Below are 13,331 nucleotides of genomic sequence, written 5' to 3'. Positions count from 1 at the left end.
GAAAAGTCAAAGGATTCCCAAGTAATAAAAGAATCTCCTAAGGGGTACTGCAGCAGGATGATAAAACTCCATAAAAGAGTATAACAAATGCTGAAAACTAAGTGAAGGAAAGGCAAACTATTACGTGGGAACAACAGCCTGAAGAGGTATTTTAGAATAATCAAATTAAATAGGTACTGGATCAGTGACTTAACCACTCCATACTATTTGTTAAACTTTGGGAAAGTAGGAAAAACCTCAACCTTTTAAATACTTCCTTCTAGGAGACAGGAATAAATACCTTCTGATTCTAGGATGAGAGTACTAAAATATCCAATGGACCAAGCATCCAATCTCCCTTTCACTTGAAGTATTCAAATCAGTCTCCTGAAGGTAACTTTTGCAAGAATCAATATCTGGTTGTAGTTAGAAATTAATGCGAAATAAATGGATACCTGATCAATTTCAGACGCGTCTATATAGTGTATTTAACAGATAAAAAGAAAACTCCACCCCCTAAAATTCAATCAACAAGTCACTTTTCTGTAAATATCTATTGCATAAACCAAAGTATAACTGCACACACAAAGTCTGCTGTTGCCAGACTATAAGAGGTGAAATCTAAATTAGTTTACAAATAAAAGGGAACTCCACTTAGGTACTTAATAGGCATCCAAATCAATGCATCCAGAGACAAACTCCCAATATTCTTTCATAAGCCTGCTCCTCCTGAAGTCTTCTCCAATTTGGTTGGTTAACAGCAACTCTATCTTGTCAGGTGCTTATTGCAAAAAGTCATCCATGGGCATTCCCATCGTGGCTCAGTGGTTAATGAACCCAGCTAGCATCCAAGAGGATGTGGGTTTGATCCCTGGCCTCGCTCAGTGGGTTAAGAATCTGGAGTTGCCATAAGCTGTGGTGTAGGTCACAGACGCGGCTGGGACCTGGCGTTGCTGTGGCTGTGGTGTAAGCCTGCAGCTACAGCTCCGATTGGACTCCTAGCCTGGGAACCTCCATATGCCACAGGTGTGGCCCTAAAAAAAAAGACAAAAAAAGGTCATCCATGACTGTTCTCTTTCTCAATCAATAGTTATTTGTCAGCACATCCTGTAGCTCTGCCTTCAAAATACATCTAGAACCTGACTACGTATCTCAAAAACTCCACTTCATCCACTTAGCTCCAAGCCAATATTTTTTGCACCTGGGTAGTTAACACTCTTCCTTGGGCTCCTGCTTCTGCCCTTGTCCTCCTATTACTTATTTCCCCCTTGGCAGCAGAGTGATCAACGGCTCAAAGCCTTGCAGTGGATTCCACTCTCACTCAGAGTAAAAGCCAAAGTCACTAGAAGGTCCCACAACATCTGGCCCTTGTTTTCTCCTTGACCTCCTCTTCTACTCCCCTCACTCCTCACCCCCACTTCACCCGTGTTGGTAGCCTTGATATACTTCCCCCCAAAATGACATGTATGCTTCCGCTTCTGGATCTTTGCATGTGCTCCCACTTTCAGGTCTCTCGTATCACCTTCTCAATTAAGCCTCCTCCATCACTAGATTTAAAATTGCAAATTTCAGAGTTCCCTTGGTGGCTCAGCAGTAACAAACCCCATTAGTATCCATGAGAATGCAGGCGGGATCCCTGGCCTTGCTCAGTGTGTTGAAGGTTCTTGCACTGCCATGAGCTGTGGTGTAGGTTGCAAACATGGCTCGGATCTGGTGCTGTTGTAGCTGTGGCATAAGCCAGTAGTTATAGCTCAGATTTGACCCCTAGCCTGGGAACTTCCATATGCCACATGTGCAGCCCTAAAAAGACCAAAAATTAAAATAACATAAAAAATAAAATAAAACTGCAAATTTCATCCCCACTTCCTTGCACTTCCTATTCCCTTTCCCTGAAATTATCATTTGAGGAAATAATTTCTGACAGTCTAAATCTATGTTGCATTTCCTTTTTCTATTTTTATAGAGGTATAGTTGATTTACAATATCATATTTGCTTCAGGTGTACAGCACAGTGATTCCATTTCTTATATATACATATATTCTTTATTTTTTTTCTCTTACAGATTATTACAAAATATTGAATATAGTTTCCTATGCTATTATACAGTAGGTCCTTGTTGGTTAACTGTATTTCTTTCTTTCTTTCTTTCTTTTTTTTTTTTGCTTTTTAGGGCCTCACCTAAAATACTTAACGATCTCCCCAGGCCACCCTCCCTTTCTACTTGTTCCTTCCCCTTTGTTTAGGGAGCATGTCTTGTTGAGACTGACAAGTGTTTTTTCTTACCTAGATCCTTGGAGCTAGCCTGGATCCAGTCCCTTCCCAAGTTAGTTTCTCTAACCTTCCCATAAATTCTGCGGGATACTGATATTCTACATTATTTTTCTACTTGAGTTAATCAGAGACCCTCTGTATACTCTGTTTCCACCCCAGAAAATTGCTCCTGAACGCTGGACTCCAAACCAACTGATAGCCATGCATCTTTTAGTGATCATGTCCCTCTTCTGTCAGGAATTCTATATTAGCAGTCACCTCCTGGGATGAAGTTCAATTGCTATTTCCTTACCATAGCAAATGGGGCCCTCTGAAATCTAATTTAGTTCAGTACCTATTTAGATACCAAATAGAGCAGCAATCCTGGTTCAAAATAGTTCTCCTCACGACCATATCTATGCTGTACCACCCTTTGCCTTTGCTAATTGATCCACAGATAAACAGAACTGGGCCAGACAGATTCTCTCGCCCAGGAATCTGAAACTTGACAGGAAAAATCAGACTGGGAGGAGTTCACGCTGTGGCTGGCAGTTAAGGAATCTGATTAGCATCCATAAGGAAGCAGGTTTGATCCCTGGCCTTGCTCAGTGGGTTAAGGATCTGGTGGTGTAGGCTGCAGATGTGGCCCGGATCCCAAGTTGCTGTGGCTGTGGTGTAGGCCAACAGCTACAGCTTAGATTCGACCCCTAGCCTGGGAACCTCCACATACCTTGGGTGCAGCCCCAAAAAGCAACCCCCCCCACCGCAAAAAAAAAAAAAAAAAAAACCAAAAATCAGACTGGGAGTTGTGAAAGACAGGAGCACCCTAAAGCAGTGGTTCTCAACCAGGAGTGATTTTGCTTCCAGGGGACATGTGGCAATGTCTGGAGACATTTTTTTCATTGTCAAGACTGTGGGGGTGCTATTGGCATCTAGTGGGTGGAGACCAGAGATGCTGCTAAACACCCTACAATGCACAGAGCAGCCCTTCAGAACCAAGAATTACCCTGTCCAAACGTCAATAGTGCTAATCAGAGCTATAGCTGCAGGCCTATGCCACAGCCACGCCAGATCCGAGCCACATCTGCAACCTACACCACAGCTCATGGCAACGCTAGATCCTTAACCCACTGAGTGAGGCCAGGGATTGAATCCACAACCTCATGGTAACTAGTTGATTCATTTCCACTGCGCCACAACAGGAACTCCCAAGAACGCTTCCAATGAGGTCCTAGGAGTTGGCTAGTTCCTGTTTCTGTGACCCACTTAAATAGCTTTCTTTTTTTTTTTTTTTTTTGGCTTTTTGGCTTTTTGCTATTTCTTTGGGCCGCTCCCGTGGCATATGGAGGTTCCCAGGCTAGGGGTCGAATCAGAGCTGCAGCCACTGCCCTACGCCAGAGCCACAGCAACGTGGGATCAGAGCCGTGTCTACAACCCACACCACAGCCCACGGCAACGCCGGATCATTAACCCACTGAGCAAGGGCAGGGACCGAACCCGCAACCTCATGGTTCCTAGTCGGATTCGTCAACCACTGCGCCACGATGGGAACTCCCTTAAATAGCTTTCTATTACATATCCTTTTTTACCTAAGTTAAACAACCAGATTTCTGTTGTTTGCAGACAATATAATCTTAACTGGCACAGTACCCTATCATCTGACACACATATGTTTACTTTAAACCAGTTTCTCAACCTCAAAACTACTGACATGGAGGCCAAATAATTCTTCCTTGTGGGGGATGGTAGGATGTTTAGCAACATCCCTGGCCTCTACCCCCTCACCCCACCAGTTTATGAAAATCAGAAGAAAAGTTTCCAGACATTGCCAAATGTCCCCTGAGGGGTAATATCAGCCATGTTTGAGAACAAGTGCTTAAAAACTATACAAAAACTATACCCAGGTGTGGTGTATGTCTGCCAACTCCCTCTCCACAGTAAATCTTGTGTCCAAAGCTTAGTAGGCCTTGAGCCAAAGGAGGAGTGGGGTAGCATGTGTATCTGAATTTTCCTCACCCCCTTTCAGGTCCTGGCATAAATGTACCCCATCGTGGAGTTTCTATTTCACCCACTTCGCAATTGCTTGAGCACACGTGTACACACACCACAGTGACAGATAATGAGACCTTGACCTGAAGGTAGCTCCTGCTCTTTCTTATTTCCTTTCTTACAGTTTCTAACTTTTCTTTAGAGCTTTCTATTTCCTTGTGAAAGAATACTCTCCTAGGGAAGCCTCCAAAACAAATTCTGTGCCAATCATAGTATAAAAGATTAGGGTAAATTCTCCTTCAAAGGGTTTTTGTTTCACTTCTCTTAAAATATAATTACTCCAACCCCCTTTTCCACCACAGGGGTGCACACACACCCGCACACCTGCGTGTGCATGCGCAAGTACACACACACACTCATTCGCTCTCCCTCTTCAGTTTCAGATATGTCCCTAGTACACAAATTGCTTTTATTAACAATGCAAGAGATGGTTGGGATACAAACTAAACAACAATTAGGCAGAGAACAAGTATACAGACTTAGGACAATTCCCAAATAGTTGAATATTTCCTTAAAGCATTTGTTCATCTCTTAAAATAATTCCTCTTTCATACTTTTCCAATATACCAGTTTCTCAAGCCTCTGCATCTGAGTAGCAATGGTTTTAATCTTACAATTTCACTATACTTCAATCTCAAGGCTCAGAGTAAGCACTCTCTTTCTCCTGTTGGTTCCTAAATAGTATTCCTCAGTGGAAGACCCCTTTTATAAAGGTCATTTTCCTAGTCCTTCCTTTCCAAAAAGGACACAAAAGGCACCACATTTATCCAGTGATGCAATTCAATTGCCCATTATGTCCTAAAACCATAGGAAGACTAGTCACGTCCAGTATGTTATGCTACTGGTGGCTTATAGTCTTGCCTCAGTTTAAAAAAGTAGGAATGTGAGGAAGAATCCATTCCCTATTGTCATTTATGCATTTATTCAAATAGTTGCTGAGTGCCTAGACTCAGTATAGACTCAAAAAAAAAAAAAAAAAATCCCTACCTTCATGGAGTTTACAAGTCAGTGGAGAAGACAAATAAAGTGCAAATAAATAAGCATATACTATGATAGATGAGGATGGGTGCTACAGAGAGAAAAGTATGTTCAAGTAAACCCTCTCTTACAACACTGCCATGAATTCCATTCGCTGGCCATATGAAATGTCTATTATTAGAAGGTAACATGTCCATAGTATTTCCGATTAAACTGTATTCCAGATGACTAGATCAGCACAGTGACATCTTCATTACCAGATAATCTGTAAAATTAAGCTTGACACTGGTAATTTCAAAAGTTCATTCCTGGGAGTTTCCTGGTGGCATGGCACATTAAGGATTCGGCTCTGTCACTGCAGAGGCCTGGGTTGCTGCTGTGGTGCAGGATAGATCCCTGGTCCAGGACCTTCCACATGCCACAGGTGCAGGCAAAAAAAAAAGTTCATTCCTATTCGAGTAACTATAAATTATCACAACACTCACCTTATTTCACCTATTGTCATCCTTTAAATTTATAACTATTTTTCTTAGGAAATGACAAGGGACAGCAGTAGCAATAAGATTAATATTTTAACCAGTAACATGAATTTAATACTCTTTAGTCACCTAACTTGAGGAAATTTTGAAATATGAAATAACTGAAAACTCAAGTGTTTCAAAAACTCATTCCAAAAAAAATCATTACTATTTACAAAACAGCTATTAGAAATCATACAGATTAAAAAGTAATCCTCAAGACTCAATTCTGAATGTGTCAATTCTGTTTTATGAAGTATGTCATTGCCTTTACTATATACATATATATATACACATATATATACTTTTTTTTTTCTTTTGCCACCGAGAATAGCCAGCAGCAATTTGACATGAGATCTCAGTTCCCAGACCACTAGACCACCAGGGAACTTACTACCGCTATTTTTTTTTTTTTTTTTTTGTCTTTTTTGCTGCATATAGAGGTTCTTAGGCTAAGGGTCGAATTAAAGCTGCAGCTGCTGGCCTACACCACAGCCACAGCAGCTTGGGATCCGAGCTGCATGCGACTTACACCACAGCTCACGGCAACACTGGATCCTTAACCCACTGAGCAAGGCCAGGGATGGAACCTGCATCTTCATGGATACTAGTCAGGTTCGTTAACCACTGAGCCACGCTGGGAACTCCACCCGTAATTTTTTTATGTGTGTCTTTTTTTTTTAGGGCCACACCCACAGTACATGGAGGTTCCCAGGCTGGGGGTCTAATCGGAGCTGTAGCTTCCAGCCTACACCAGAGCCACAGTAACATGGGATCCAAGCCAAGTCTGGGACCTACACCACAGCTCACTGGCGACGCCAGATCCTTAACCCACTGAGCAAGGCCAGGGATCAAACCGGCAACCTCATGGTTCCTAGTTGGATTTGTTAACTGCTGAGCCACTAGGGAACTCCTCCACCACTAGTAATTTTTAAGAGTCCTTCTCAACTGGGCTTCTTTAAGAGGATTAAACTCTAATGCCCTAAGGCACTCAATGTACTGAACAAACTTTTCTCTTATGCATGTAGAATGGAGCTAGCTATCATCCTTGAGAGAGTGAGAAAGTAAAAATTCAAACCATTTTCTGTAGGTCTGGATTTTCTTGCAGAACTGAGTACAATGAAGGCTGGAGGATATTTGGTAAGTCAGACCTTACTTAAATGATTAAAAAAATAAATATAAAATCTTCCAAAATGAGATAATTCATTATTGAATCATATGTACAATTTTAAAAGAAAGTTTCCAATTAGTGATATTAATAAATGTGTATTAAAAAAAAAGAAATGTGTATCCATAAATGCTGCTATAATTTGTTACTTTAAAAACACTGTATCTTGAAGTTTCTGCTGTGGCACAGTGGGTTAAGAATCCGACTGCAGCTGCTAGGGGTGGCTGCAGCAGAGTTCCATCCCCAACCCAGCGCAAAGGATCCCACATTGCTGCAGCTGCACTGTAGGTTGCAGCTGCAGCTCAGATTCAATCCTTAGCCACAAACAAAAACAAAAACAAACTATATCTTATTCAATGTTCTAAGTGAGGAAAATATTTGCTGAATCACAGAAATGATGTTTTGTTCACCAATATATAACCTGTAGTATACAACTATTTGGAGAATCAAGAATTATCTTTATTTGAAAAACTTCTGGTTTCCAAGGGAGACAGTTCGGGGGGTGGGGGGATGCACTGGGGTTAGGGGATGGAAATCCTATAAAACTGGATTGTGATGATCATTGTGCAACTATAAATGTAATAAATTCATTGAGTAATAAAAAAAAAGAATTGTTTTTACCTCGAAAGTGTATCATCACCCAAATGTTTTCCTAAAATCAGTTAAAAGTAATCATTAACAGACAAATAACAGAGAAAAGGGTTATAACCAACCACTTTGAATTCACTGTTAACAACTTGGAAACAAGATCCCACAGTGAGCCTGTGTCTGAAGACAAATATGGAGAAACCAGGAGCAGTAACAAACTGCCAGCATTACTGAGTCATGATTCTGACTAAAACGGCCTTATGAAACGGAAAGAATGACAAGTCTTGGGTTTATTACCACAGATGTTGACTCCCTGAATTTATGGGTTTCAGATAAAAATAAAGCAAAAAGCTGCTTTGCACGACGAATGATGTGGGGTTAAAACGACTCCAGAAAGAACCTGCCAGAGCGGCTAACTCTGGTTATTTACTTAAAACAAATCCTAACTGTTCAAATAGGCACACCCTCTAATGCAAGACTGGGAACGGCGAGATAGGGTGAATGCAGAACAATAACAAGGTTAACATTTCACTGAGCGGAGCCAAGCCTCAACCGTCAGAGTCCACACGGCGCCAGACGCCCTGGGTTAACGGAACCGCTCAGCTCCGAATGGAGGCGGACACGGGGTACCTGACCCTCTGCAGCCTCCGCGCAGGACCGCCCAGGAGGGGTCCTCCAGACGCCCCCAGGCGCCGCGCGGGGTATAATTGCAGCCTGCAGCCTGCTGCGCCGCCCGACACGCTCCTCCGCGAGCCGGCCGGGGGAGAGAACCAGTCCAAGGGCGAACCGGTCCAGAGGCCGACTCGTGAGGCCAGCCCTGGGCGCAGCAGCCGACGGGAGATCCCGGGCGGCGACCTCTGCCCCGACTGGACCGGGGAGCCCAAGGGTCGCCTCCCGCCCGACTGCCAGGTCCCCCCGCCCCCGAAGCCGCAGGTTGCCTCGGATACGGACGAGGGCGGAGGCGGACTGGCGCCCACGCCCGATGCTCGACTGACCTGGAGAGGTGCTTCAGGATCTGTTTCTTGATGAGCCCAGCCATGGTGCCGAGGCGGGAGGCTCCACACTCTCTCCCTGCTCCTCACTGCCTCCGCTCTTCGTGGCCGTCTCCTCTTTGCCCGGGTTAACCCGGCCGGAGGAGAGGTGCCTGAGCACTCACGCCTGGGACAGACCCGAGGCCCCGGCCGAGGCCACAGCCGCCACCGCTGCCGCCAAGGACCGGGAGCATCGCGCTCAGGCAGCCGCGGCCGCTGCCAGCGCCATCTTGGCTGCAGCATCACCTAAGAGACCTGGGGGAGGGCAGGGGCGGCGCGGGCTCGGGGCGTGGCTGCGTCGGCTCGGGGCGGGGAGGGGCGGAGCAACGCGGACTCCGGGCGGGCCCTGGAGGTTTACTGCCCCGCCTCCCCGTCTGGGACTCAGGCTGGACTAGTCATCCTGCCCCTAAGCTTTTGCATCCTCCTCCTCCCAATTCCAAGACTTTCTTGGGTTTTAGACCACCCTCACCATTCTCGTCTCCATCACTGAGTCCTTCATCCACATCTTACGTCTCTTTTTCATTTCTTCACAATTTGCCCCACAAACTGCTCTACACGCTTAGCTTTTTTTTTTCCCCACCCGCTCTGCTTTCTCCCGGCTAAATGCTACCAAGTGATATTTTCTCTAGAAATTCTATGGGAAATGAAAACTGATAACATGTCTTTAAATACAGCCCAGGACCTGGGAATTAGAAAGCCTAAATTCAAGTCCTAGCTCGAGTATTTTCTAGCTGTGTTAGCCTGGAGAAAATAATTCACTTACTCGTAGCTCAGTTTAATCATCTATACAATAGGTTAGTAATATCAGCCTTACCCAACTCACCAGGTTGTAGTATCTAAAGAAATGAGGATGTAAAATTTCACTTGAAAATTTCTATGTAAAGGAAGGAAATTGTTGAAATAGCAGGGAAAACTATTACAGCTCTGCACCTTTACCACACCAAGCCCCAAACCAACATTTTGGAGAGATGAAAATGACCACCCAGTGATGTTTAAAAGAGGGGGGAAAATTATACTACCTCTGAGGGAGGTTATCAGAAAAATGTGTGGGTGGGTGTGTAGGGATAATTTACACATGATCTAACAACCATGAAGAGGGGATAATTTACACATGGTCCAACAACTGAGCGCTTTTCAAGTAAAGTGAAGAAGATATATGTGGGTTGACTGTTTACTCACTTAACATTTATCATGCACTGTAAGTGAGGCACTATTCAAATAACTAAGGTAGTCTAAACAAAAACAAACAAACAAAAAAACTGTTCCTGCTCTCAGAGGATTAACAGCCTCTGCTGGAAAATAAATTTCTTTTTTTTTTTTTTATTGTCTTTTGTTGTTGTTGTTTGGTGTTGTTGCTATCTTTTGGGCCGCTTCCGCGGCATATGGAGGTTCCCAGGCTAGGGGTTGAATCGGAGCTGTAGCCACTGCCTACGCCAGAGCGACAGCAACGCGGGATCCGAGCCGCGTCTGCGATCTACACCACAGCTCACGGCAACGCCGTTAACCCACTGAGCAAGGGCAGGGACCGAACCCGCGACCTCATGGTTCCTGGTCGGATTCGTTAACCACTGCGCCACGACGGGAACTCCTGGAAAATAAATTTCTAAAGCTAAGACCTTGAACTCTTGTCACTGGACTCTGGTTCAGAGGCTGACCCAGCCACTTTGAAGCTAGTGTAAACTTGGGCAAGTTATTTAGTTCTTAGCGTTAGTTTCTTCATCTGTTGGCGATAATAGTATCTAACTCAGAATTTTGTGAGGATTAAATGAGGTTATGCATATACAATGTCGATCAAGGTGCCTAGTATATGGGAGGCTCTTGATTAAGCTATTATTAAACTTAGCATAATTGAAAACAGAAGCAAGGTGCTATGAGAACATAAAGGAGCAAGTGATCCTATTTTGTTAAGTCAGAGGTGGATTTATAGTGGAGATATTATTTTGAAAATGATAATGTCAGTTTAATGTTAAAAGAACAGGCCTTTAAGTCAGAACTGGATTTGAAACTTTGCTCCGTAGGATTTATAACCATGTGATCACGGGAAAATACTGAACCTCTCCAGCCCTGTGGTGCTTGTTTACCTTCACGAGGCTGTTGTGAAGATTAACCACAGTAATGAAGGTTAAATTCTTAGAGACTGCCAGACACAACAGAATGGTAGCTATCATTATGAATTCAGTAGGCGGCAAAGGATGTTTTAGGCAGGTGGAGCACAATTTTGAAAAAGGACAGAAGTGTCAAAGTTCATGGCTTTTAAATGACAAAGAGCCTAATGTGCTAGAACAAAACATGGATTCCTTTTCCCCCCAAGGAAGGACTAAAGAAAAACACCTCAGGCAATTGTGAAGTGATAAAAAAACAAACAAAACAAAACAAACAAAAACCTAAGGTGAAAAATTGTAGTTAGACTATCTTTTTATTGAGAAAATACACAGTAAGAATTTCACTTTTACTCTCCTCTGATTCAGAACACCACGTCACAAAACCACTATAAATTCTGTTTTAAATTAACTTACATGTTTGTTAATTGCTATTTAATTATCAATGTCTGATTTTCAAAAAGTTAAAAATGTGACTGTTATATAACATATAACAAATGTGGATCAAATATTTCTTCACTCATATTAGTGCAAGAACCAAAAAGATAGGGTATAAACTGGGAGTTCCTGTCATGGCTCAGTGGAAATGAATCTGACTAGTATCCATGAGGACACAGGTTCAATCCCTGACCTTGCTCAGTGGGTTAAGCATCCAACATTTCCATGAGCTGTAGTGTGGGTCACAGATGCAGCTCAGACCCTGAGTTGCTGTGGTTGTGGTGTAGCCAGCAGCTACAGCTCTGATTCGACCCCTAGCCTGGGACCCTCCATGTGCTGCAGGTGCAGCCCTAAAAAGACAAAAAAAAAAAAAAAAAAAAAAAGATAGGGTATACACTTACATCTGTTGCACCTGTTCATTATGTATTTATATCAGAGTGGTATTTTTAACTCTTTAAAATTACACATTGCCAAAATATGCATGAATATGAAAACTAACAGTTACAGGCTTGAGATTCTTTGTGCTAAAACCTGGAAGGGGAGAGTGCATGGTGTGAAGGTGAGTAAAGTCAGAGCTTTTCCTGAACAGTCTGGGGAAGCTGGCGTGTACTGGCTCATGAGAACCAATTGTGCATATCTCTTCCCAACTCTATATTCTGATGTTTGGTGACTTCAGAAAAGCTTGAAATCAGCCACTGTGACAGTATTTTCACCACAAAGAGTAGTAAACAGTACAAATGAACACATTTTTTTTCTTGGAGATTGTTAAATATTTACCAGCACACACTGTAGGATGGGTTGAAGGGGGATGAACTGCAAATGGATGCACATTATTTCATAGGCAATGTCAAGCCTTGAAAAACTTCTATGGTGAGTGAACTTGGAGAAGTTGATCAGATTTCTGATTGAAAAAAAAATTTGCTGATAATCATACTGGCAGTACAGAGGACAGATCATAGCAAAAAGAGAATGGAGACAGGAGCCTTGAGAAGGCACTAGCATTACTGTTTCTTGTGAGAGATAAGACAGTATCAGTAGAGATTTAACAAGGTCAAAGACAAGAGTTCCTGTCGTGGCTCAGTGGCTAAAGAATCCGACTAGGAACCATGAGGTTGCGAGTTTGATCCCTGGCCTTGCTCAGGTGTGGGTGGCTACAGCTCCGATTGAACCCCTAGCCTGGGAACCTCCATATGCTGAGGGAGCCGCCCAAGAAATGGCAAAAAGACAACAACAACAAAAAGGTCAAGGACAAAATCCAGAGATTAAATCAAGGATTGGAGTTGAAGGTAACTGAAGTTTCTAGTTTGGGACACTGGGTGGCTATTAGGGCACACTAGTAGTTGAGACAAGTAATATAGGTGGAACAAGCAGTTTTGGAGATATGATTATAAATTGAATGACTAAACTTTGATATAATTGACTTTGGACTTTCAACCTTTTTTTTTTTTTTTTTGTCTTTTGTCCTTTTAGTGCCACACCCGAGGCAAATGGAGGTTCCCGGGCCAGAGGTCTAATCGGAGCAGATTTGTTGCATTTAAGGTTATCTCAAAATGTCTGGATAGAAACATTCAGGTTGCAATGGAGGGTGGAAATTCTGCTTTGGGATTCGTTAGTATTTAATGATAGCTGAAGTCAAGAACAAAAAGTATCTTAGTCCAGGAGCAGGTAAATATCAAGGAAAGCAAAAAGGGAGGCTTCAGTAATAAAGGGCTTACAATCAGGAAAGAGGGGGTTGAAAAGCATAAAAAAGATGAAAGATGAAATGATGGTTGCTCTGTAAGATTGATAAAATATACTTCACGTGTTATGAGTATGGGATCCTATCAATATTAACTTAGAGAAAATTGAATGACTAAACTTTGATATAATTCACTTTGGATTTTCAACTTTTTTTTTGTCTTTTGTCCTTTAAGTGCTGCACCAGAGGCCCATGGAGGTTCCCGGGCCAGAGGTCTAATCGGAGCTGCAGCTGCCGGCCTGCACCACAGCCATAGCAGCGTCAGATCCAAGTCCCACCACAGCAACGCTGGATCCCTAACCCGCTGAGCAAGGCCGGGGATGGAACCCGCAACCTCTTGGTTCCTAGTCAGATTCGGCTCCACTGCGCCACGACGAGAACTCCTCAACTATTTTTTTTATACAAAGAAACATAGACACCAATAGTGTCCAACTTCAAGGAGTTTGCCAGCTACGGCAAAACCGACAGAATGATCCTATAATAAAAGAATGATG

General features: G+C 43.1%; 1 protein-coding gene across 4 annotated transcripts in view; it reads right to left on the bottom strand.

Moving 5' to 3' along the window:
* UHRF1BP1L (UHRF1 binding protein 1 like) overlaps positions 1-8,890 on the bottom strand; it is a 106,126-nt gene extending 97,236 nt beyond the window's left edge. The window contains exon 1 of one of the 4 annotated variants that reach the window (XM_003126693.5): positions 8,527-8,890. In XM_003126693.5, the coding sequence (XP_003126741.3) occupies positions 8,527-8,570 (44 nt within the window). In that variant the 5' untranslated portion in view covers positions 8,571-8,890. The remainder of the gene's footprint in view (positions 1-8,526) is intronic. The other 3 variants (XM_021092726.1, XM_005664214.3, XM_021092725.1) reach the window with 3 other exon arrangements.

The sequence above is a fragment of the Sus scrofa genome, chromosome 5 (assembly GCF_000003025.6).
Source record: "Sus scrofa isolate TJ Tabasco breed Duroc chromosome 5, Sscrofa11.1, whole genome shotgun sequence".
NCBI lineage: Eukaryota > Metazoa > Chordata > Mammalia > Artiodactyla > Suidae > Sus > Sus scrofa.
The sequence above is the reverse complement of the archived record's forward strand: the minus strand, read 5'-3'. Positions and strand labels throughout refer to the sequence as shown.